This window comes from Leiobunum rupestre, chromosome 2 (genome assembly GCF_980474605.1).
Source record: "Leiobunum rupestre chromosome 2, qqLeiRupe1.1.hap1, whole genome shotgun sequence".
NCBI lineage: Eukaryota > Metazoa > Arthropoda > Arachnida > Opiliones > Sclerosomatidae > Leiobunum > Leiobunum rupestre.
Window position 1 is genome coordinate 15,440,744 of NC_143385.1, and position 26,785 is coordinate 15,467,528.

The 26,785-nt window shown below is 36.3% G+C and overlaps 1 protein-coding gene across 4 annotated transcripts in view; it reads right to left on the reverse strand.

The window, feature by feature from the left end:
- The window catches only part of Nmdar1 (glutamate ionotropic receptor NMDA type subunit 1), a 190,667-nt gene that overhangs the window by 118,355 nt on the left and 45,527 nt on the right, over positions 1 to 26,785 (reverse strand). For all 4 annotated transcript variants that reach the window (XM_090165421.1, XM_090165420.1, XM_090165423.1 and 1 more), the window contains exons 2-3: positions 21,378 to 21,825; positions 5,809 to 5,937 (exon numbers count right to left, since the gene is read on the reverse strand). In XM_090165421.1, the coding sequence (XP_090021547.1) occupies positions 5,809 to 5,937; positions 21,378 to 21,737 (489 nt within the window). In that variant the 5' untranslated portion in view covers positions 21,738 to 21,825. The remainder of the gene's footprint in view (positions 1 to 5,808; positions 5,938 to 21,377; positions 21,826 to 26,785) is intronic.

A 26,785-nucleotide genomic window follows, 5' to 3' on the forward strand; every position in this document is an offset into this window, starting at 1 on the left:
CCAAATTATTTAATATAAAAAATTCTGTAATTTGTTTATGAAATAATTTATTTATTAATTTTCCAATATTCAATGCGAGTGATTGGCTGAACGACACTGCGGTTTTTATTCCTTTCAAAGGTACGAGTCACTTTTCTGATGTAAGGGATGTACATGTGAAGTACCGAAGGAATGAATGTAAATTTGATAGACTGAAATTCAGTGGTAGAAAGTAAATGTTATCAGTACACAAAAAATGATCGACACACACTCAGTTTTTAGTAATGTTTAAATTCATAATTAACTCTAATTTTTTCGTCGCGTACCCATTTTACCCAAAGATTTCATCACTTGCTTAAAAAAAATTATAATCCACGTGGACGGATTTGAAAAAATTGTGGGGGGGGGGCCTCCATAATTTTGGTGGGGCCTCCAAATAGTTGGCCTACCTCCCCAAAAATCCTGGCGCCGCTACTGTCAGGGTGACCACAGAATATTTTAAAATCCTTTAAAGGAATTATAGGAAATTTATCAGTTAATTAAAGGAAACTATAGGAAGAAAATTGGGATAAAAAAGGTAAAAATAGGATGAAATTAGTTATACATAAAGAGAAAACGGTTGTCAAAATTGTTTAAAGGGGGTACAACCTTCAAAATAAAGTTGATAACCCATAGAAATAGTCGAAAACTATCGGCAAACAGTGTTGGAAATAAACGTCTTTAATAACTAGGACGTTTAAAGACTTCTAAGGGTGAAATATCAAATATTTTAATTACTTCAGACTTTTGGGTTAAAATATAGGGTATTATAGGAAATTTAATGAAATTATAGGATAAAAAAAGGATGGTCGTTAAATTATAGGAAAATATAGGAAATATAGGAACTGTGGTCACCCTGTTCCCTTTAAAGGGTCATATCGCCGTTTGAAAACATTACGTGAAACCGATCCAACCAATCATATTCTGGGATTTTTTCTACATTCGGAGCTCCAAGGGGAAACTATAGCTAGGTTCACACTTACCCCTAAATTCGCTTCGTTTAGATAACTGGTTTTTAAAACCAACGTGAGAAATCGCTTCGTGTTGGTTCGGGAAGCAACTCGTTCAAGTCGGTTCGCTTAGAATCGCTTTCGAAACGACCAGGCGGGGAAGTAAAATTGCTCGTATTTTCAAAAATAATGGGGATAAAATTCTAAATAATGTCAAATAATATTACTGTATTTATAGTAAACATGATTAACTAATTATTTTGGGATACATTTTAGTATTTTCAAAATTCTAGTCTATAAGCGAACCGGGCTGAAGCGATTTCGCACGTGTGAACCAAGAATTATCGTAGGCGGTCAAAACTGGCATTCAAACCGTCCTAAACTGGGTTTCAGGCTCTAGTGTGAACGTGGCTTAATAAAATTGAAACGCGCTACGACTTGTTTATAACGTAACTAGCGCCAAGATGCATAGCTTCTGATAAACCTGGTAACAGAAATGTGAAATTCGTTGATCCACCATAAATTTGTTCATACTCCCTTTAAGTTAAATTTGTTCTTAAAAGTTATGGTTTATAAGTACGTTGAATTTATCCCGTTTAAGGTTCTTTATTTGAATGAATGTTATGTTAAAAAGTATAATGTGCAGATGAAGAGGTTGAGTTAACAAGCTTTAAGGTTGCAAGAAAGGTTTTCCAATTTAGAACACCGCAAATATAGGTTCAAAAGTCTAGTTTAGTGTTAAATAGTATGCAAAAAAATAAATTGTGCTCTGTTTTTATGTTATTAGCTTTTAAACCATTAATAGTAAACCATTAACAGGTTTTTGTAAATGTTAACTTGTAATCTGAAATCTTTCATAACTGAAGTGAGTGTCATTCAAAAGAATTTGTTAAGTTTATTGAGTTATATCAAATAAACATTTTGCCGGAAGTAAGTGTTTTTGTGTTGCTGGGAAAAAATAAGAGATGGCGTTGAAACACGTCTCTTGCTGGTGTTGTCAGAAAAATATTTTTATTTCAATTTCACGTGATTTAGTTAAACTCATTGTACATACTCAGTCTGTTTAAGTTAAAAGCAGCGCGCGCGCATTTAAAAAACGTACTCGCGCTGAAATATTAGCTCGCGGGATAAAACGCGTTAGTTAGGCTTACTACTCAAAAATACAGTTTTAATTGAATATAACATAAGTTCCTTGGACTAGCGGTTCCATTTTCAATTGTAAACTAGATTTATGTTAAACCTATGGAGAGCAGTTTTAATTAAACAAGTTAAGATTTTTTCAAGGCCGCCAGTTTTCAAATACTTTAGCTTGTAAAATATTTAAAATTAAATATTAAAACGAAATTCGAATATAAATCTTCAATGATAATTTATTTTTTATAATTAAATGAAACTTCGAAATAAATCTTCAATCATTGACTAGTTAAGGTTTCTGACAAAATTATGCAAATAACCGCGTTTTAATATCTTAATTATTGTCGTAAGAAAGTTTTATTTCTAGAGTTACTGCTGACTTCCCCCTTAAACAGTTCGAGTAAAATGATTAAAAGTTTGATTTTAAATTATTATGATTCTTTTACAACATGGTTTGAAATTACGATATTAATTGTTTGATTTGAATCCTTTGTAACTATTTACAAATTAAATATTAATTGCAATTATTTATATGGTTGCACAAAATTTTCAGATTCAAATTCCCGGACTATTTCCTGTTTTCCCTGACCACTTAAAGAGATTTTCCTTGACTTTTTAAGGTCAAAATGTTTGTGTTATATTTTACTTTTATCAGAAGTTAATAAATTTAAATGGATTTATATTTCAGTAAAACGTTTATTGCAATGTTTAAAAAAATAGCCAAACTTTCAAGGAAATAAATGATACTCATAATAATTTCTCATGGATCTAGAGTAAAATTGCCTTCAAAAAGTGTCAAGATAAAATTTAATTCCCTATCTTTCCCCCGAATTTTTATAAATTCTTAAAATTCGCTGCCCTTTCCCTGACTTGTTAGGCCCATTTTTAAATTCCCTGACTTTTCCCTGATTTCCCTGACGTGTGGCAACCCAGGCTTCTACAATGCAATAAAGGTTTCAATTGATATGTTTACCATTATGATACTTTCATTAGATATTTACAAAATATAAATGGTTTAAAGCAACTGTCGGCTCTATCATTGCCACCTGTATTATGAAAAGGTCCCTGTTATTAGAGATGGCCATGAATCTATCCGAATCTTCGAAAAAAATGACATTGGTGAAGAGCGTGGAGCCATCTATTAATGGGAACGGAAGCTAAAATTCAAAATAGCGAAACAATAACGTCGTCAGAGAGCCATTACAGAGTTTTATATTTAGACCACTTTTACTCTACTTAGTGAACTTTAACCTAAATTATATATCCCATATAAAATATATTGTAAACAATTACTACAATTGAAGTTATTGACAAATTTGAAAACGAGCCAATCAACGCGAAGCATACTTTTATGTCCCGCCTTTTGGGTCAAAATGTAGCTTCAGCATTTTGTTTTGATTTCGACGCTAGCGACATCTGTTGAAAAAAGAGCTACTTCACCTAGAGCCGACACTTGCTTTAAGTTAAAAATCTAAATTAACACGTTTCAAAGGTCGGCATGCACAGCAATGAATATGTCTGATCACGTTTTCGATCAGATACTAAGCCCGCTTATTTGGCCTTGGTACCACGAACTAATGATAATTAAAACGCTTTCAAAGGAATATAATTCAGTAATAATCAGATAGCCTAATACCAAGGCATCTAGCGACTTTTTAAAGCCTTTAATTCAAGTGGCAGGGCCGAGTGGGCAAGGCTATACCGCGTAGGAGGGTGGTGACAAGCCCTTCAACAAGTTTTTATAGAAAGGGGAAACCGAACCACTCTGGAAGTCTGGATATATCTAGCAAACTCACCGCGGGAATTCTTCGGAGGTTTGAGCCAGTGCCACAAGCTGGGATCGAAACTAGATCCTCTTGCTGCGAGCGGAAAGTGCTAACCACTCCGCCACCCCACCCAAAGAACGTATATTGCATTGTTAAAAACATTTGTTTGGATTTGTGAGTTCATTGAGCCCGAATTTATCTTACGCAACCTGTTAGGCTATTATGTAAACAATCCAAATCATATAGACAATTCCAAATCTAAACGAACGTCATTTCCTCTCACACTACGTTCTTTTTTATTGGTTATTTAATTTGGCGGGTTTTCAAATGGGTTTTCACAATCGAAATGTGTTTTTCCGTGTCACTGTTAAAAAATTTCTTTCCAAGAATTTCGTATTATTTCTCAACAATACTCATCACAGGGTCCCCACTCAAATCTTCAATTTTTTTATAGGAAAAATTAACTAACTTTATGCATTTAAAAACAAAATCTATATTTAAAGAAATAAATCTTTGATTTTCACTTAAAAAATAGAAACTATTTAACCATTTTATCACAAAAATATACTAGAAGCTAACCATCTTAACAATAACAAAAGTATAGACTAAAATGACTTGGTATAGGAATATATACTATAACTAAATCTAGCAATTTAACTGAGTGGTTAAATTTGAAATGGGCAAAATATCAAAATTATAGGATTTTATAGGACTTCTGGGGGATTTTGCGAAAAATATAGAATGTTATAGGACATTTTTGAAAATATAGGATTTTATAGGAATTATAGGACCTCTGGGGGCCCTGTCATCATAAAATAAAATTATATTCTTAGGCTTTTGCTCTTCAAAGCTAGTTTTTTTTTCAAATCAAGGGGGTAAACTACCTAAATGTGAAATCACCCCCATTTGACCTGCTTCTTGAATGGCCAAATCATTTGGCTTGCTTCGAGCCATGTGATTTGGGATTTAGACTTACAGAATAAACATTTTTCTTATTTCCAAATAATTTGGACAGACTCGATCCAATTGAAAATTACAGACCAACAAGAGTGATAAGTTAAAAGGAACCACCTATGGACTGCATTGCAAAGGATGATAAAATTAAATTTTATCATCCTTAACAAGAGTGATAAACGTCAGGTTTACCTTTTTTATCCCCCCCCCCCCCCCCAGTGTTCTGATCCCAAATTGTATCTGATTAATTATCAGGTATAATTCATCTAAACCAATTGATTAGTTAGCTGAACAGTTATGCGTTTAGTAGATGGAAGCAAATCAAAATAAACAGTAATTCCACTTTCGAAAGGAACTGAATCGGTGGATATATGAAATTGAGAGCGGTGAGCATAAGTCTATAATATTGTTCCATAAGTTTGTCACTTGGGGGAATATTTTACTGAGAGCTAGTAACGGAGTGACGTCATCACAAGAAGAAAATCTCCCCCTAGCGAGGCGCTGTCAAAGGCTACGTGTGACGCGGTAGCAAGCGGACGCAAAACGGCGACGAAGCCCGTAATGCAGTCTGTCTTGTCAATGGCTCTCAGTAAAACCTTTGCACGTGAAGAATAGGAAGTGTCACACTTATGTAACAATATTATACACTTATGCTGTGAGGCATCTGCAATCTTCTCGCCTTATTCAGTCTGTTGGTTTTCAATGAATTTAGATTATTTTGAAACTATCAGGGGCGTGATTCTACTCTTATCGTTAGGAGTTAACGAAAGAAAATTTTCGTTGGCTCCATTGAAATTATATTAGCTAACGAAAAATTATTTTCGTTAAGTAGCTAACGATAAGAGTAGAATCACGCCCCTGGTTTGTAATTTCACCCATATCAGTTGATCTTATAACATCTCGGGTTAGATATCGCGACGGGTATCTGAGAATCGGTTGAAAGCCCTTAAGTCGCGATTTGAGAATAGCGTAAATGTGAGACTCACTTTGTCGGATAAAGAGCTATCCCTGGAACTGATTCCTATGACTGGGATGTTGTAAAACCCGCAGGTGTAGGAGACAGAAGCTGGAGATAGCTCACCGTTCGATGGATGACTTATTATAACGGCATAGACCTGAAACGAAACCAAAAACAAACGCATTTCAATTATTTGCCCAAATAAAAACCTTTCACTTAATGTAATTAAATAAATTATAACTTTAAAGCAGGTGGCGGCTCTGTTTTTTATCCCTTCGCGAAACCGTGCCTTGTTTCTAGAAAGGGTGAACAACTGCCACCGTTTTAGTTGAACTACACTATGCTTTTCTATTTCATCGTGTCAAAAGTCAAAATTTAGGCCAGAGATTCAAAAAGTAGACCGGTTTTGCCCTTTCGGGGCTCATCAGTACTGTGGAGGAACTCTGGCTATCCTCGGAAATCTGCCGATATCAGTAAAACTAATAAACATTTAGCGTGCCCTATATGTGAGCAGTCCATGGACTGCTCACATATAGGGCACTCTGAATGTTTATTATTTCATCGTGTATAAATAAAGCGCCAGGTACTTCGTTTTCATTTACCTCCACCACAGCGAAAGGCGGCGTAGACGCCATGTGTGTTGTTTACTAACTGGACTTTATCCGCAAGAGTACCGGCGGCGCAATTTTGATGGCCGTCGCTTTTTCGCCAACGAGGCTGCCAGTAAAGTTAGAGCGTCCTCAAAAGATGGCCGCCACTCAACTAGACTAAAAGCCAAAGTCGGGTCGAATCAGCCGCAAGCTATCGACTAACGTCGTAAGACTATAGGTTAAAAAACGTTTTTTGTTAGATTTTGAATATTAAATGAAAAATAAAACATAAAGATTAACCAGAACTCGAAATTCAACAAATTTACAATTTAATTTTTGTAGTTACGTAGTTTTTAGTAAAATGTGTCGTAATGATTAATAATTTTATTTATTGCGGTATCTTGGATTCAATATGGCGGACGCAAATTCGGTGTAAATCTCGGAATATCTAATCAAAAAACCTTATAACGTATGCAAATACTCTTGATATTGTATATTATCTATATTTCCGGTTTATCACGGGCTTACGCGGTAATAATATTTTCCCGCCATACTGTATTTTAAGAATGGCGGGAAAATATTATTTTCAACCTAAAAGAATGAGAATCACAATTGTTACTGGGACGATTTATGCCGAGTTTTGGCATAATAAACACTATTTAAAAAAAGAAACATGAAATGAACCTAAATAATTTATTTATAAAATTTAAAACTTAAATATTTTCGGTATCACAGTTCAATATGCGGTTTCAATGAGTTTTCGAAAATAGCTAATTGGCAAGGTCCGCAGGCCGACGAACAATTAAGGCTTCGGCTTTTGCATCGACAACTCTTATCGGAGTACCCCTTGGTACATTTGCAGCGTACTAATTTTAGTAAGGAAATTATAGCTGGTGTTAAGTCCATCGTTTTTGGAAGATACAGACCACCCTCTAATATCCATCCCCGATCACATGATACTCTTGATATTGTATATTATCTATATTTCCGGTTTATCACGGGCTTGCGCGGTAATAATATTTTCCCGCCATTCATAAAATATCAAGAGTATTTGAATACGTTATAAGTTTTTTGATAAGATATTCCGAGATTTACACCGAACTTGCGTCCGCCATATTGAATCCAAGATGGCGGTGGTAAAAAGCTTTAGCCTATAATTATCCCGTATAGCTGTAAAGTATATTCACCAAATTTCAGCCTTTTATCAGTGGCGTAGCTACGGGGGAGCAGAGCCCGCAATGCGGGCGGGCCCACGGTCCTAGGGGGCCCATTCAAAATTTGGACCAAACTTATGAAAAATACTAATTGTCAGTCACTGAATTCACTGAGTAGCTCTTGCTTCTTAAAAATATCCAGAAGTAATTATTTAGTTATGTATTAAGCTTCTTTGTCTCGGCTATGACTTCTATCCTAAAGTTCAAACAAATTTCCACCGTGGCAGTCAGGCAGTGACCTTACTCAACATCGTCTGTTTGCGCTCGTTGCAAATTTCAATATTCTTATCTATAAAAAGTCATATTAAGTTTTATTAACAGTAAATATGGAGGAGAAAAATTTTCACACAGAATTTGAAGGTACTGATAGCTCGACATCACAGAATAAACATAAAAGTGGGGCAGAAAAGTGAAAACTTCGCCAAGAGAGAGATGAAAAATTGCCAAAAGAATTGAATAAAATTCCCAAGTTAACGGACTTTTTCACAAGGTCAGCCAATTCCAAGCCTGATGATAAAGACAATGGTACAGCTACCGATCTTAATTTATGCAAAATTACCCATGACGAAACATCAGGACACGAAACAGATTTTAAAAAAGGCGCAGACACCACTGAATTTGGCAAATCAATTGAACTCTTGGACGTAGCACAAAGGCTGGAATCGCCCGAGTTTTCAGACTTAGCTGAAACGAGTAATACTGCAGGAAATCAATCAAATGATATTAATTTTCTTTCCAAAGAAAAATATCCAACGGATTTGGGACATTACATCGGCATCATAATGGGCACACGACTTAAAAGGGTTATCATTGATCACGGACCCTGCAGACCAAAAGGCCCATTTCCTAGAGATAGTAAAGGTAGGTCATTTTCATCGTCATATTACCGAAAGACCACTAAATCCTGTCTACAATTTGAAACCTCTTGGTTATGTTATTCTCCAAAACTCGATGCTGCATATTGTGAGCCTTGCTGGCTTTTCGCTAAAAATAAGGATATTTCGTGGCGTAACGGTTTGCGTGATTAGCAAGGTCTTTCAAAAGCCATTAAAAGACATGATAATTCTTCTAGTCACATTGACTCTTGCTTTTTAAAAGAGCACTGGTATAGAAACATAACTTTAGAAATCGACGCGCAACTTGAAAAGGCTTTGCGTAGTAAAACTGTCTTTTGGCGTCAGGTTTTGGAACGTTTGTTTAAAATAAGCTTGAAGCTCGCTAAAAGTGGAATCGCGTTCAGGGGTCATAGAGAAATAGCTGAAGATACGTACAATGGTAACTTCATGTCTCACGTACAACTTCTTGCATAATATGACCCAGTTATGAAGCAAGTTTTAGATATTCCTAAAGGCAAGATTAATTATCTCAGCCCTCAGATACAAAATGAAATTATTCAATGTTTAGGGCAAAACCTACGAAACATTTTGGTGGAAGAGATCAAAAACGCTCCCTTTTTTTCAATAATTGTTGACAGTACCCAAGATATTACCAAGGTTGATCAACTAAATATTTGTTTTCGTTACGTAAACATTGCCAACGATTCCAATAAACAATTAAATATTCGAATTAAAGAAACTTTTCTTGGATTTTATGACCTTAAAGACAGAACAGCAGGTGGTGTAGTCTCAAACATTTTGAACGAAATGGAAAAAAATGGAATAGATTTAAGAAAATGTCGGGGTCAAGGTTATGTCCACTGTGCGGCCGAGGGGTCGGACACTTGCCATTATTTTGTACGGTATTTCGGGATTTCGTAGAGATTTGGGCGATTTTATCATTATTTTGGAAGTGATTTTGGGATTTCAATGTTAAATTACCATAGAGAGAGTTTAAAGATTTTGCGATTTTATACAAAGTGTACGGGATTTTGGTAAATGTCCGACCCCTCGGTGCGGCGCACAACTTAAACTTAGTTATCAACGACACCGTATCTGGTTCAAGCGAAATAAGAGAAATATCGAACTTTTTCGCTATTTTGCAGGAGACTTACACATTTTTCGGACTAAGCCTTAACCGTTGGGAATTATTTGCATCCTTTACAGGAGAGTCCACGATTACGACTAAAAGATTGAACCCGACGCGCTGGTCTGGACGTCTCCTTTCACTCTTGGCTATTCGGGCACGTTTCGTTGACATTCTTAAAGCGCTTACGAAAATTATTTTGGAAAGCAAGAAAAAGGATGAAAGAGACGAAGCTTTAAGAATAAAAAAGAAAATGGAAACATTCGAATTTGTATTTATCGCTGATTACAGATTTTATCAGATTGTAGAAAAAAATTTGAAAGTTTGAGAAACAATTACGACCAAGTTAAATCTGAGGCTACAGATATCGCCAAAAAATGGAATATAGTGCCAACGTTCAAAGAGAAACGCCAAAAAAAACCAAAAGACATTTTGACGAGTTAGTCGAAGATTTCCGGTTTTCCAACAGTGAATATCTTTTCAAAGTTTCGGTCTTCAATAAAGTTACGGATTTAATAATTAATCAAATTAAATCTCGTTTCGAAGGCGCTAGAACAATTGCCCCTGCCTTTTATCTCAAAGCATGAAGTCAGGATACATTTTTCCAAATAAAATCTAGCTTGACCACCTGTGACCACCTTTGACCACTTTCCCATGGTGGGATTCATGGAAATTTTTCGGGGGCTGTTCAGACCGATTTTTTATTTAATTTAATAATTAATAATTAATTTTATTAATTATTTGAAAGCAATTCTATTTACACCACTTTTTTAATGTAAAACGACTGGACTAACAAGATAGATATACAAAGTTCCATATCTCTAAAACTGCACGAGGGGTTGTACAAAATAATTTATTTCTAAAGAACTAAAAATACTACTTTGGGATTTTGATCTTTTCGACTAAATCATAGACGGGGAATTCGAAAAAATATATTTCTATATCACTAAAATTGGGGTAACAGGTAAAGGTCAAAGGTCAAACAATTTAAACGGTTTTTTAAGACTGAGAAATTCAATATAGATTTTTTTAAATTTTATTCTGGTTTTTATAACAAAAATGCTTTAAAATAAGCTTGATCCCATTAAAATCGGACATTTATTGACGGAGATATAATTTCCAAGTTTTCGGTGTCGAGGCCTTTTTGGCCTTTTTTGGTAAAGTTCTATAGAGTGTTGTCGTCTGAAACCCTGCGACGTCACCATTGTAATTTGCCTATTGATAAAAAACGGTAACTGTCATGGCGGCCACTATTAACACTACAGCTGTGACGTTACAAGTTTTTAAAATCGTACCAGACGACAACACTCTATAGCGAATATCTCAAAAACCGCTTATCGCCCATTAAAAATAATTTGGAAATCGGCTTTTTCGACCAGAATAACCCGTAAGGCAAATTTTTATCCAATTCTAAAAAGGTAGGGTGGATACCTTTGGACGATTTGCCATGGAATAACCCAGGTATTAAAGAGAAGACCAACATTGACGAACTCCGCCAAGGACATCGAATTCCATAGAGGTCAGTTCTTCATTGCATTTGATCGGGTTTTTCCTGACAAACGAAGGTGCACCGGCTTTTTGCCAACAGAATCTGAGGTTTCGCACATTCGAACGCTTTCATGATATCGATGTCTTTTTCATAATTCAGGGTTGCCACACGTCAGAGAAATCAGGGAAAATTCAGGGAATTCAAAAATGGGCCTAAAAACTCGAGGAAATGTCAGGGAATTTTAAGAATTGGTAAAAATTCAGGGAAAAGTCCGGGAATTCAATTTTATCTTGGCACTTTTTGAAGGTAATTTAATTCTAGATCTACGACAAATTCCACGATTATCATTTATTTCCTTGAATGTTTGGCTAATTTTTTCAACATTGCAATAACCTTTTTACTGAAATATAAGTCCATCTAAATTTATTAACTTCTGATAAAAGTAAAATATAATAGAAAAATTTTGGCCTTAATAAGTCAGGGAAAATCTCTTAAAATGGTCAGGGAAAACAGGGAATAGTCAGGGAATTTGAATCTGAAAATTTTGTGGCAACCCTGTAATTTCATCGGCGATTTTTATCAGGGTTTGCATTTGTGATATTCTTAATAAATATTAAATTGTTTGTCTCTCAATAATTTTTTTTTTAAGAATTAGAGGTATACAGGTTTCAGCATTAAATGTATAATATTAATAACGTTTTTGTCTAAGATTAGTTATTGAAATTAACTCGGCTCAATTGCGTGATCATCCGCATCCCCAAAAGACAAAGCTTCAACGGAAACAATTTGTGCTGTTCAAAAATTACCGAAAATTATCCAACATTTAAAAATGTGCTTTTCTTTAAATTTCAGTATAATACACAGAAATCCGTGAAGACTTATAGCGTTTTCCATTTGACTGCTCTCGAGCGCTCTAGATCGTTCTGATCAACATTTTATGTTCCATTTGCGTGCTCGGATCTGCTCCGATCAAGTTTCGCGTGTTCCATTTCCAGCTCCCGGCTGCTACGAGATTGCCCAAAACCGATCTGCCGATTTCGACAGATCAACGGATCGAGATCGAGAACGGAGCAAATTTTTGCGTGTTCCTTTTAGATTTTTTGGCAAAATGGCAGACCAAGACGCGAAAATTGAAATTACAAGCAGACGAAAGACAACAAAACGCGGGAATATATTCATGGAATGTTCCATTTGCAGTTTTACTATAGTCGATTGGGGCGAGATCTATGACGTCAGAGACAGATACGGAGCGAATCTTGAGCAATCAAATGGAAAACGCTATTACTAAAATGTCCAGGGGTAAAATATGTTAGAGCCAGCGCTACACCCAAAGGGTGGTGTTACACGCAAATATTTTTGGAACCGTAGAAAAGTTTTCGACCGTTTAGATTTTGTTTTGCTCCACAACATGGAAGCCAAACACGACGGGCGAGACTGTATCGTGGTATTTTCTTACTAGGCAGTACATTTAATTTGCTCCTAGTTACAGCAAAACTACCATCACACATTATCTCGGTAATCATAATAAACTGTAGTTTTTAATTTTGTTCTTATTTACTTAATTCATTTTTTACCGCCAATGTTTTAAATTAACTGAAGTATAAGAATTAAATGTCGAAGTCGGAGGCATAGATAAAGCCATTCACATAGATTGGTAGGCTATCAGCGAATCTTGTGAACACTTTTCATACGCAACGTCTGGTTTTCGATGCGTGAAATAAACAAGTTGGCCTAAAGGTAATGTACAATATCTGGATAAAAAAAAACAGTTTATGTTCTAAAAATTGTGAAAACAACAGCATCGCTCTTCGGACTATATTAATTCAAGCCTCGAAAACCAGTTGGCCCGTTAGGGTTAATGTTTCATGCGCTTCCATAGGGCCTTCCACTCTACGCGAGTGGGTTACTCTATGGTCTGAGGGACAGATAACCCACTCAAAATATTGAATGAATTTGAAATATACTGCCGTCTTGTAAGTTATCCAAATTATGCACTAGAAATCCACAACTCGAAAGTACCAAAGCAATATAGACTGGAGGATTTCAGGAGAATGTTTCCAAAATTACAACATTCAATAACTATAACAGCCACCTACTCACAATAGTGATTGGCCGCTAAACAAAGTTTATACAAAAATCTTTTTTTTTATTTCTTCCCTTTCCCTGCGTTGGTCAAAAGAGCGCTCTGTTTTAGAGACGTTTACTGGGCACCGCCGTTATCGTACAGGCAACCAACGAGCCAGCCCTCTACCGCAGAAATTTCATCCCCCCAAAACCGGTTTTTTCATCACCCTCCCCGTAGACTGTAAGGTAATGGCGGACGATTGGGGAGGCGCGTTTAAGAGTCTATATGGACAGAATGACAGCGAACCAAATCAGAGATTGCTATTTGGCCATTCACGATCGTAAAACGAAGTAAAAAGATTGTTCGGTAGAAAAAGATTTGGAGAGCGAAATAATTTGGAATGAATCCGAACTGTCGCATTCGCGAAAGCGTCGGATAAACTATTATCTCGGCCGCTAGATGTCGCTGGAAATTAATGTCACGGAATCGCGCGCGGAATTCCTAAAGAAGTAGCGGAGGACGCCGGAAGCGTACTCTAGCGAAGAAAAAGCGACGATGTACCCGCAAAAATGCTCCCGAAGAACTACCCGAGAAGGAATGGGGTTCTTGACACAAGACGCGCGCTGACAATGAAAACGCGCGTGCGGCTACGTCGTTTTGCCGACCCACACCACGTTGAGATAAACAGAAGTTTTTACGTAGTTTTTCGCTTTTTCCCAGCTAATTCTATTTTAAAAAAGCGTTTTTTCCAAATGTAATTTCCGAATGAAGTATTTTGAGCGTGGCCTGAAAAGAAAATACAAAGGCCTAGCTGACGGTTTTTCAAGCTTAAATGGGAAATGTGTTACAAGCACTTGGATAATTTCCTAAAAAAGGTCTCGAAATTGAGGACAATATTTGACTACCAGATTTTTTTAAATTAAAGTTATTTGAAAAATCGGAAACTAATTATAAGATATTAAAATACGGGATTTTGGCCTTGTTAAGTGGATTTCGAGATTTTGGTATTTTCCATCTAATTTCAAAACTTTTTTTAAACTTCTGAAATGCTTTTGAAAAACTTTAAGCATTCCAGGGTGTATATTTAAATACTCTAATAGCATGGATTATCGATGGAGAAGTGAACCTAGTAATAATAGTCCTTTAAATAAAAGATCATTCATAGCCGATTATAGAGTTTGTGCTGCTGCGACCTGTTTCTCTTTATACTGTCAAAGCTGAGAATTGTCTATACATAGATCTGGCAGCACTTTTCAACAGGGGGCAAGACAGTCAGAGAGGGGTTTATTTAAGCGGCTATTAAGGAATATTTGTATCTGATTCTTTTACTCCTGTTTTATACAAACAGCATATTAGAAAAAAAAACCTTCACAACCTGTACGGCTTCACTGAACCCTTTATAAGTTAAAAAAATTTGTTCATATCCACGACATATTAAAAAAAATATTACGTTGTCCTATAAAAACATTTAGAGAAAGTTCTTCTATTTTACTTTAAAGCTACTTTTGTAAAAAGGATATTACTTAACGTTAAGCTTTTTAAAACGTTTACTTGGATGCGATATCGCGGGTAAAAAACAGATTTTACAAAATTGATAATTTTGTTTTTGCTAACTGATATCTGCAAATGGCTTAAAGGGCAACGGTCAAGCTTTAACCAGTTAGATAGCCCTATAGCCCATAAAAATTAAAATTTATGGCGAAAACCGCATCAAAAAATATTGAGTGCTTAATTTTTAATAAAATAAAGAAATTTCGGGAAATCGAAAAGCGCGCGTCCGCCGCGACACCTGGTGAGAAACCGGTGAGGCACTCCCGGCTCGATTAAAATTGATAAAAAAAAAAGCTCGCGCTGCTGCCGATGCGAAAGATTTTACTTTTTTTTAATTTGCACGCGCGGCGCGTTCCAGGTATAAGAGATCTAAGCATAAATTGAGCTATTTCAAAAGTTAGGATAGTTCGCTGGCGGCAGCCCCTAAGATGGCGGCGAAAATACAAACCCAAACACCTGGCGCTATTTTTCGTTTAAACTTTATGGGCCAAAAGCTATTTTTTCAAGACAAAAAAAGGTACGTGTTAGTATATTGAACGTCTTGTTAATCTTTTGATACGGAAATAAGGCCATATTTGGAAAAGCTTGGCCGTTCCCCTTTAATGTTAAGCTTTTCAAAACGTTTTCTTGGATGTGATATCGGGGGTAAAAAACAGACGACAAAAGGTATAATTTTGATGATTACCTGTTAATTCAGATTATTGTAAATCTGCTAACTGATATCTGCATATGGCTTAAGAAATGATTAATTTTTTTATGAAAATGTTGGTGCAAAATAACAAGTAAACTATCGCAGTTGTAAGCACTAGTAATACTTAACCAAATCGAGTGACATTGCAATATACTAGCAAAACACAAATTTCATATTTCCATCTGTTATGTAAGTTAAGATATTTCAATTCTATGGAAAGGAAAATATAAACTATCCACCACTAGCGTAGATTGGAAGGCCCTATGGAAGCGCGTGAAACATTAATTTTAACGGGTTAGCTTGTTTTTGAGGCGTGAATAAATATAGTCCGAAGAGCGAATCTGGTGTTGTTTTCACATTTTGTAGAGTATAAACTTACTTTTTTTAACGCGATATTGTACATTACCTTTATGAAAACTTGTTTATTTCACGCCTCGAATATAAAACGTTGCGTACGAAAAGTGTTCGCAAGTTTCGCTGATAGCCTTCCACTCTATGTGAGTGGTTTATTCTATGCTATCCACTGATTTTAATGAGATTTTATTTAATAAAAAAACGGGCCGTTAACCCGAGATATTTGAGGTCAAAATTCACAATATTAAATCTGCATTCCTACCTTCATAAATAACGTAATAACCTCTACTTGGAATGCTTATCGCGGCAGATTTTCGTCTCGATGTGGCTGACGGTTTTTTTTGGTCACTATGTTAACTTAACAAAGAACAACGTGAGAGGGGAGCGCGCGCAGAGGGAAGATATTTTCTCTCGTAGGCGGGGCCAAAGCCGTCAGAGTGATCTTACCATACGCGATATGCCGGGATAATCATTCCAAGTATAGATATGGATTCCTGGTATGACACTTCTCAACGTTTTAATGGTAATTTGCCTTCCGAACCTTATTTCGACACTGACATGAAGTGAGTAGTCTAATATCGATCTGTGCTGAAATAAACCTTGATTAGCTCTGAAAATAAGTTGGATGATAATTTTTGCTAATTCTCATACTTATCGATAATTCTCGTACTTATCGATAATTCTCGTACTTATCGATAATTCTCGTACTTATCGATAATTCTCGTACTTATCGATAATTCTCGTACTTATCGATAATTCTCGTACTTATCGATAATTCTCGTACTTATCGATAATTCTCGTACTTATCGATAATTCTCGTACTTATCGATAATTCTCGTACTTATCGATAATTCTCGTACTTATCGATAATTCTCGTACTTATCGATAATTCTCGTACTTATCGATAATTCTCGTACTTATCGATAATTCTCGTACTTATCGATAATTCTCGTACTTATCGATAATTCTCGTACTTATCGATAATTCTCGTACTTATCGATAATTCTCGTACTTATCGATAATTCTCGTACTTATCGATAATTCTCGTACTTATCGATAATTCTCGTACTTATCGATAATTCTCGTACTTATCGATAATTCTCGTACTTATCGATAATTCTCGTACTTATCGATAATTCTCGTACTTATCGATAATTCTCGTACTTATCGATAATTCTCGTACTTATCGATAATTCTCGTACTTATCGATAATTCTCGTACTTATCGATAATTCTCGTACTTATCGATAATTCTCGTACTTATCGATAATTCTCGTACTTATCGATAATTCTCGTACTTATCGATAATTCTCGTACTTATCGATAATTCTCGTACTTATCGATAATTCTTTACCTTTGCTACTTTCTTTTTCGGAATATTATTTTAACACGCGAAGTTTGTCATCTGAAGAAGACATACGGTTACAACCTCCAGGCATTCCGTTGACAAAATTACTCGATCGTAAAATTTAAGTCTAGCGAATAATTTTGGGAGAAACTTTCTTTTCTTCGCCAGATTGATTTTCGTTCCCGCGTCCTTTCCCCATTTCCCCATTTCCAGGCAGCGGGTTAAAAATACCCGGCATCTGCTGGCGACATCCGCCGAAGATTGAAGACTCACGGTATGGAATATCCTCTTTCCAGGCCCGTTCGGGTCGCCTTTTTCCAGAGGGCGAACCTAAAGTGGGGCAGATTTCGGAAAATCAAGAAGAGCCCTCTCAAGTACGATCCAAAGGACGGCTTCTTATTTAATAGGAAGACGAGCGGGGTTTTGCCGCGCCATCTGACGCCACGCGGTCGAATTACTCCTAATATTACGAGCCAAGGCCGCGATGTCCGTCAAATTTGATTCATCGAAAATTCAAATATTAAAGTGTGGGATAATGTTTTTTAAAGATGACAGCCTTGAGTTTTTAAACCATGAAATTACAAACATCACGGGTATCTTAAAGTTTTAACTGTTTATAAATCTTTAAGCAAGAGCTCTAAAGCAAGTAAGTGACGGCTCTATCATTGCCACCTGTATTACGAAAAGGCTCCGGCTATTAGAGATGGCCATGAATCTATCAAATTCTGCGAAAAAATGACTTTAGTGTTGAGGGTGGTGCCATCTATTTATGGCAAAGGAAACTAAAATTCTAAATAGCCAAATGATAACGTCGTCAGAGAGCTATTGTAGAATATTATAGTTAGACAACTTATACTCTTTTTTGTGGACTTTAACCTAAATTATATATCCCGTTTAAAAATATTGCTTAAAATTGCTGTAATTTATGTTATTCATTAATTTACAAACGATCCAATAAACGCGAGGGGTACTTATAAGTACCCGCCTTTTCGCTCGAAATGTAAGTTAACTTCTGTTTAGATTACGACGATAGTGGCATCTGTTGAAAAAAGAGCTACTTGACGTCGGGCCGACACTTGCTTTAAGTCGCTTCATGACTTGTTCCTTTCATTTCAAATTTGTAGAAATTACACGACAACCAAATATAAGAAATTATAAATAATAATTATAATAAGCTATGTCAAGAACCGATTTGCGCGAGGAAGAACGTGGCACTGTAGCTTATAGCTTCGGTGATACGCTGTTTTTCCGACGTTCAGGGTCCATTTTGATTTTTGGTCTCGAGCGCCATCTTTCGAACGGAACACGATACATTTTCATAATAATAATAATTATTATTTAATGGTATTATTTTTATCAATACGTTATATTTTATAATATTTACATTAAGCGTATGAGTTAAATTTAAAATTTAATAATTAAATTTATATATTTATGAATTATTTCATGAAGTTATTTTATTCATTATTCATTAATATTATAAATAGAACTCAGTTTATAAAAATTTATCGTTTTCCAAAAATCTATTAAGAAGAAGCTATAGATTTTTAAAATTTTGTAATTGTGAAAGTTGCCATTATTAATACTTTCGATTCCGATCACTAGATGACGCCATCTGACTCTTACAAAAGTAAATAAAAATATTGGTTCTTCCTCGCGTAAATAGGCGAAACTACAATGTAAATTTGGTCGTAACCAACTTGTTAAAATGGGAAAGCAAAATCACGTGACTACTATATCACCGCCAACTTCGATTCGGTAACTCGTGTTCATAGTTGGCCGTGCGATGGCAAATAAAAAATTATTCCATCCCGATACTGCAGACAGCTAATTAACTTCCACCTTTCTATTACAAGATGTTTAAAATAATAATAATAATTAGATAATTTAGATGAATCAATCAAAATTTAAACCAACATTAGCAAAATAAAATGAACAATAACTCGTATTTCTTAAGCTAGGTGGCTCCGCAGTTTTCCACAAAGTCACGTGACTACCATCTTTTCAGCCACCCTGGACTTTATAGTTTCGCCTATTGGTTCTTGGAAGACAGGGATATAATTTGCAAACTCGGAATTGTTCCGAGTTTCACACCCAGTGCCACAAAACTCCTCCTGCTGCGAGGCAAAATAACCCTTCTCCATATCTAGTTTCATATTATTTTCGGTTGATTAATTATATTTAAAGTCGTAGACGTTTTAATCAATTAAACCGCTCGCAAAAAAAACATAGTGCAGTTTTTTAGTCAACAAAAATGTTTGAAAAATATTATTTTATGGGTAAACATTTTCATAGGTAAATTATCATATGGACAATTATGATTTAAATCCTGATGTTTTGGAAAGATTAGAGGAACTTAAGACCTTATTTAAATAAAGTATTTGCTACTTGTTCCATAAGTAGTATAGATAATAGTATTATCTGGATAATGATTTTGTAAAGTATTTTTTTAAGTGAGAAAATGGTTAGTCAGTAAACTGATATTGTGACATTTTTCACGTGATTTATTAGACATAGTTTCATTCATTGAACGTTTTCCCCTCTTTCGACTTAAGCCGCGATGAACTTACTGAACAAAAGGGTTCTAGCAATCAATAAGGCAACTGGGGAAGAATCGACGGGAAGTTTTCCTTAGAAGCATTTGAACAACGATATTGAAAGAGAAAATAAAACACTCTCCAAGAAAATAGGGGCGAGTGATTGAACGAAAACATCAAGGTTCAAAAATACTTTTCCAAACAAAGGGGAACTGAAATAAGCTATTTTTACGAGAAAGTGAACAACAATAATAATAATAATATTCAGCTATGCTAATACCTAAGGCTAATCAGGTGGCATGGTTACAATGCGTAGGTAGGGGATGCCCAGCGACCCCAAATGAATACTTAAGTATCCCGAACCCGACCGACCAAAAAAAAATCGATTGCTCAACTACCAACTAATATCATAAAACATCGATTACCTGTTTTTTTAATAAAATATTCTGTTTTCAACTAAGTCGAAATTCATAATTTAAAAAATAACTATTTAAATAAAGCCAATTTCGATATATTTACTAATTTCAGGAGTGGGAGTTAAAAATTACGATTTTTAGTATCAAAGCATTGGCACCCCCCAAAAAAATTTGTGCTCCCGAGTTTGGCGGCTGGTTACAGGCCTGCAAGGGTGTTGACAAGCCCTTCATTCCACGCAAGCCAACAGCTCCCTACACTAAATATTATCGTCATATCTGAAGTAAATTACAATAATGTTTGGAGGGCAACGTCAGTGTTATTCGACCCAAGTCTTCCTTTCCATTTTGCTTTACAATTAAGCTAATTAACTTAAACCAAATTTGGAGGATCAATCATCCCTTCAAATCCACAGAAAAGTTCAAATCATCTTTATAAATAATCCTATCATTTTGATTTACTTTAAAAATCTGAAATATTTCATAAAAATTCTCAAAATTAAACATAAAACTTCATAATAGGAAGAATCTAGGGAAAAGCTTCAAAGGGATGGTGAAACGTAGATATAACCTACTTTCAATCGATTCCTCTTCTATAATTCCTTTCAAAAACGATGGTCCCTCAATATTATAGATTAAATTCGAATTTTAATAAATTAAAAACAGTGGTGATGAAATAGATTAAGCTATAGTGCTGGTCCCAATAGGTCTACATCTAAACAGTTTTTCCACTGTAAAAAACATCTTATAGCCTGTGTGACAACTGACAACGTATAACTTCTTGGCAGTACAGGCTTTCCACCGATCGTTTTTGAAAGGAATTATAGAAGAGGAATCGATAGAAAGTAGGTTATATCGGCGTTTCACCATCCCTTTAAAAATTCGGGTGTTTATTTTTATCCGACTTCTCGACCAGGATTTGGGAAACTGTCAGAAACCAGTGCAGTCAGGTAAGGTTTTCATATTACAAGTTTCCCTTAAATTTCAGGGTAGCGTTAACGACTAGGCAACATAGGATAATAGCTAGAGCACGCCCTTGTGACGGAACTGGATTCTAAAGCTATGTTTCCTTGGGGTCCGGTTAGAAGGCTTTTCCCAGGGGCTAGTCACTCCACGTAATCGGTGTACACGCCCCTACCTTTGACTGTACTCATGAGATAATCGGTGTACAGGCCATCTGACAGTGGTTAGTCTCTCGGTCTTTTTCTAGGGCCCGGAAAATTGCCAACGTAGCCCTGCTAAATTTCTATGGTTAAAAAGGGCAATTAAACCGAATTAAATTGGGTTTTACTGTTCGTGACCTTGGCTTTATCGATCTCAAGGTTACCATAGCAACCGAGAAACATTTTAAATGAAGGAAAATGAGACAAAGAATCGGCCGTACCTGTTGTTTGATGAGACTTTCGCAGACGCTCTGAGCAGTTTTGATGGGGTTCCCGCTCATGCGCACCGTCATGGCGTAGAGAGCGACATTTGGAGGAAGAATGTTCTGTTCGGAGGCGATGTCCTCAATGGCCTGAGTGAAGTGTCCGGTGTTCTCGACGCCGCTGAGCACCGCCCCGATGTGGAACACTTCCTTGGCCTCCGTCGCGGTTGGCATGACGTGCGTCAGCGTGACGATGGGCGTCACCGCTGACGTCCACACCATCGTGGACACCGCGAACGTCAACGTCGCCCAGAGAGACGCGCCCGAGATGCCGAAGCAGCCGAGAACTTTGCGCAGGTACTTGGTACGGAAGTTCATTTTCTACACCTCCTCGACTTTCCACAAGATGGCGCCGAAACAAACGTCTTTCTGTTCTTCCCTGGCTACGTCCACAGACATTTACACGCTGAAACGGAACAAAAACAACAATACTTCATTTATGAGGAACCACCGATGGTCGAAATATTGGTAATGAAAAACAAAATGTTTAGAATGATTGTACGTATGATTAAACCAAGAACGTATTAATATTATTATTATTATAATTATAATCAGCGAGGCTAATACCCTGTACACTACCCTAGGCTCAAGTGATCTAGCGCCTTTTAATTCCTTTAAACATATGTAACATAGTTACTCATAAGTATGCCACTAGCTCTATTTCTTCACTAACGGTTTGTTTCACAGATATTGCGTCATCTGTACCCTGCGTAATATTTGACGTAATATTTGACGTCATCGAATTTCAAATGCCGATTATGCCGTCGTACAATTAGCTCTACGTCTGATAAACCGACGGCCATTTTTATTTGTAAACAAACCGGTTTGAACAACCAAGGCTTAGGAGCTAAAATGAACTACAATATAGTGTTAAGTTCTGTTAATGTAATTAATTTGAAAAGTAATGAAGTTCACGGAGACTCACGTTCTAAAATAAATTTGCATTGTCAAATAAAAGAAGCAGGTTTATTGGAAAAAATAGTTGAAATTCAGGTTGAGCTTTTCTGGCGCATCTATAAGGTTGGAGACTTTGCAGATTCTTTTGAGCCTAGGCTTAACTCTTCTAGGCTTGATATGGGTTTTAATAACGCTGGTGGAAATTGGAATATCCCACTTCGACGACTTGTTCCATTTTCAGAAAGCGATCACTTATTGGTAACTTTCCCCAACCTTTTATTTTTCTAAATTACTCATTATTTAACTTCATCCACACAAACCGAGCGAGTTTATAAATTTCAGTAAAGCTACATTGGGCTGACTAAAATTCCGACGCAAAAAAATCCTTCTCAATTTAGAGGTTTTCCATTAGCCAATAGTGTGACTTCCAAAATTACTAGGATGAATAAAAAGGTTAAAATCTAACGGTGTCCACCTTTTTACTGGTTCGTGGTGAAACAAACCGTTAGTGAAGATTTTCGAATGGAATAAAGGTACAGTGGCATACTTATGAGTAATTATGTTACATATGCTTTAAATAAGGTGGTCGGGTTACAATGCGTAGGAAGCTGGCGTAAAGCCCTTCATTCCACGCGAGCCAACATGTTGCTCCCTACACTCACTTGTACCGTTAACCTCAACATTCATGAGGTGGATTGCGAGCAAAGTTAACTATCGGTTCAAAGTAGTTATTCTTCTATAAATTTTGGAAACTTTTCATTTGTACGGGTTCCTAAAAGTATTACCTTTTAACCAGGTAGCTTTTTCGACATATTAAGGCTTGGCAAAAACACGACGTTCTGTTTGTAGGTGAAAACCATAGATAAAATAACTTCGTATATAGATAGGAAACTTCATAATGTTGTAGAAGTGACGCCAGAATTTTGGCCGACATCTGGTGGCGGCACCCGAATAATATTAATTGCTGAAGTTCGCACTACTCGAAGTCCGTACTAGAACCTTAGTGTAACGCAATCCCAATTGCAAAGGCTTAAGCAAGCTATATGTATTTAAAGTACTTTTTCTTGAACTGAGAGGAAATTTAAAAAATAGCACTAAAGAAATAGCATTCAGTAAAGATTTCAAGTTTGTTTTAAACGCTATTTCAGGTAAATTTGAAGACATTTACCTTACAAAATACGTTTATTCCCAAAACACCGACCTCGAATTTCTCAATACGTTCTACGCTCTTGAGAACACAGCCAACTGGCGCAGTCACTAGATGTCAGGGCAATCTCGTGAGAGTCAGTTTGCCCCATTGAAGTTTCCTATCTATATACGAAGTTATTTTATCTATGGTGAAAACTTTCCATTATTTCAACAAGCACTATATAAACAGAGAATTGCAGGTCCTCGCTCTTACAAACATTAGTTCTTGGCAATTTCCTTGAAAATGTTTTATTGAAATGCCAATTCAGGCTGTATTTCGAACTACAATGTTCTATATCTATTAAAAATTGCATTCTAATTGATTGGTCTTTTAATGATAGAAAAGCTAATTACCATAGGGCCCGAATACGTAAACGGGGAACTTGTAGGAGTGTAGACCTGCCTTTGTGAATACCACCTGCACCTCTTACAAGATCCCCCGTTTACGTTTTCTGGTGCGAAATTCCAACGGCTTACCCGCCTCGGAAGGTTTTTGAAGTAGGGGTAGGAGATAATTTCGTGACAGCATGGCTGCCAGTCTCAGCACTTCCATTGTCCTTGGGGTAATTTCTACCGTTTTTCACGTCTATAACGATTCATTTCAATTAATAATTTACGTTTTAATCTAACGAATTCCAAGTTATACCTAAATTTACGGTTAAAGGGAATAGAACCTCCAACGCATTCTTTATGGAAGACCCCATCAATTTCCTTTATTCCCTTCACAATCAGCGATTATCAGCGCCGCAGGTGGGAAAAGCCATGGGAGGCAGCGGACAATATTGGAACCCTCGGAGGGCGACAGAAATACCAAATGTTATATTCCCTTTAAATGCTCATTTTGTCAAGCTTTTATTTCCGAAATATAACGATCAGTTTACTTAGATGGCGCCACGTGCTCCATGAGGAAATATGATTTAGTTATTTGTTTCTCAGCGATAAGCAACAATCGGTCTCTGCGCATGCTCAAATACGAACCAATCCACTTTTCCCTCCCTAGCTAGCGTTCAGTTTTAAAGCAACTATCGGCTCTATCATTGCCACCTGTATTATTAAAAGGCCCCTGTTATTAGAGATGGCCATGAATCTATCCGATTCTTCTAAAAAAGCGACTTAGTGGTGAGCGTGGTGCCATCTATTAATGGCAAGGGAAGCTAAAATCCAAAATAGCCAAATGATAACGTCGTCAGAGAGCCATTTTAGAGTATTATAATTAGACTTATACTCTACTTACAATTCAACCATAATTATATATCCCATATAAAATTTATAATTAAAAATTACTATATTTTAAGTTACAGTCAAATTTACAGACGAGCCAATCAACGCGAAGGGTACCTATAAGTACCCGCCTTTTGGGTCAAAATGAAGCTTAACTATCTTGTTTTGATTACGACGATAGCAGCATCTGTTGAAAAAGAGCCGACACTTGTTTTAATGTAACAGTCACGGTTAAAAATCCCACCCCTATTTATTTTACCGTCTATTATTCATAGATTCGCTTAGAAATATATCGCGTAAGTTTAAGCATAAAAGTAATATTTTCTCATAAGTTAAACACCGCCATTTACGTAATATAAAACACCGCCATTTACGTAATATAAAACACCGCCATTTACGTAATATAAACAGCGATTTCTTCCGAACTTGGCGTGCTGAAGTGTAGGCGCCCCCGTGTGAGAGGAGTAGGTACCACGGGATGATGGGGGTGAATCGGGGAAAAGGAGTTTTTCGACTGCAGCGCCCCCTTTCGCGCTCAGTAGAAACGAAATAAATATGGCCCCGTAATTTTAGTTACATAGCTGAATGTAAACGTTATTCAGGGCCGTATATGGGGGCTGCCAGGGGATGCTCTGCACCCCAAATGAACACTTGAGCATCCCCAACCCGACCAACCCGAAAAAATCGATTGCTCAACTACCAAAATATATGATCTACAATATTTGTATATTAATCAAAAAGGAGAGCTACATCACAATTTAAATTCAGTAAATATTTAAAACGTTTATAGTTTTGAAAAAAAAAATGTTTTCGCGCGTTTCGATGCACCAAAAGTTTAAATATTTCAATTGAAGGAGATATAACATTGCCTTGGTATTTTTGGACTACACCAGGATACACGAAGTAGAGAAAAGTGATTGGACAAAACTATACTACAACAATGGTAAAACGTTCATAGGACTGCAGTGGGAGTTAAAAATTACGATTTTTAGTATCAAGGCATTGGCGCCCCCGACTCTTGGCGGCTGGTTACGGGCCTGACGTTATTCCAAATATAAACTAGTCAGTATTAAAAACTAAGTTAACGGACTTCAAATAATCCGCTAGGCAAATACCCAAGGCACCACCTTAGGCTTAAGTCATCATGCGACTTTTAAAGCCGTACCATACGTAGGAGGGTGGTGGCAAGCCCTTCGTTCCACGCGAGCCAACAGCTCCCTACACTCACTAACCTCAACAAGTAATACATTATCTCTACTTCGGTTTTAATAATTAGATAAAACATAAGGAAAATAATATTTATTTTAGTTAAAAGCGAACCAAGTCTACAAGAATCTTGTCAGCTGTATTCGGAAACAATCGCAGCAGACAAGACAAACCAAAGGTTAGTATTTAAGGTTCATCCAAATAGATGACTTGGGTCTAAGGTGGAGCCTAGCTGATATCACTTTTAATATATATAAAGCTCACGCATTATTTAACTCACATTAAATTCATTATAAATGTCATATCCTTTACTTTTAGATCTTTAAAGATTTAATTATAACATTTTAACATATATTAGTAAATTATAATAATGCAGTACTTTGTACCGCCAATAGATGACGCCACAACCGGCTATAAACACTGGCGGAACAAATTACCTTTATATCACTTCTATGGCGGTGTTTAACTTATAGGGTTATATTATTTTTCTTATGGTTTAACCGAGGGGTCGGACATTTACAAGAATCCCGTACACTTTGTCTAAAATCACAATCTTTTAACTCTCTCTATGGTAAATTAACATTGAAATCCCAAAATCACTTCAAAAAGTACTGATAAAATCGCCAAATCTCTACTACTACTTTCAGCATCGTTTCGAAACCAAAGCGCAATCCATCATACACACAGAGCCAAAAGAAGGCGATTTTTCACCGGCCTTCGAAGAACTTAAAGACCAAAAGTCTAAAATCAAAAACGCAAACCCAACGTGCCTTTATACTCTTTCGTTATTGAAATCACGTAGGGTAATATATCATTAGTGTAATGGTAGTTTCTGGGAATAAATGAAGGGATTT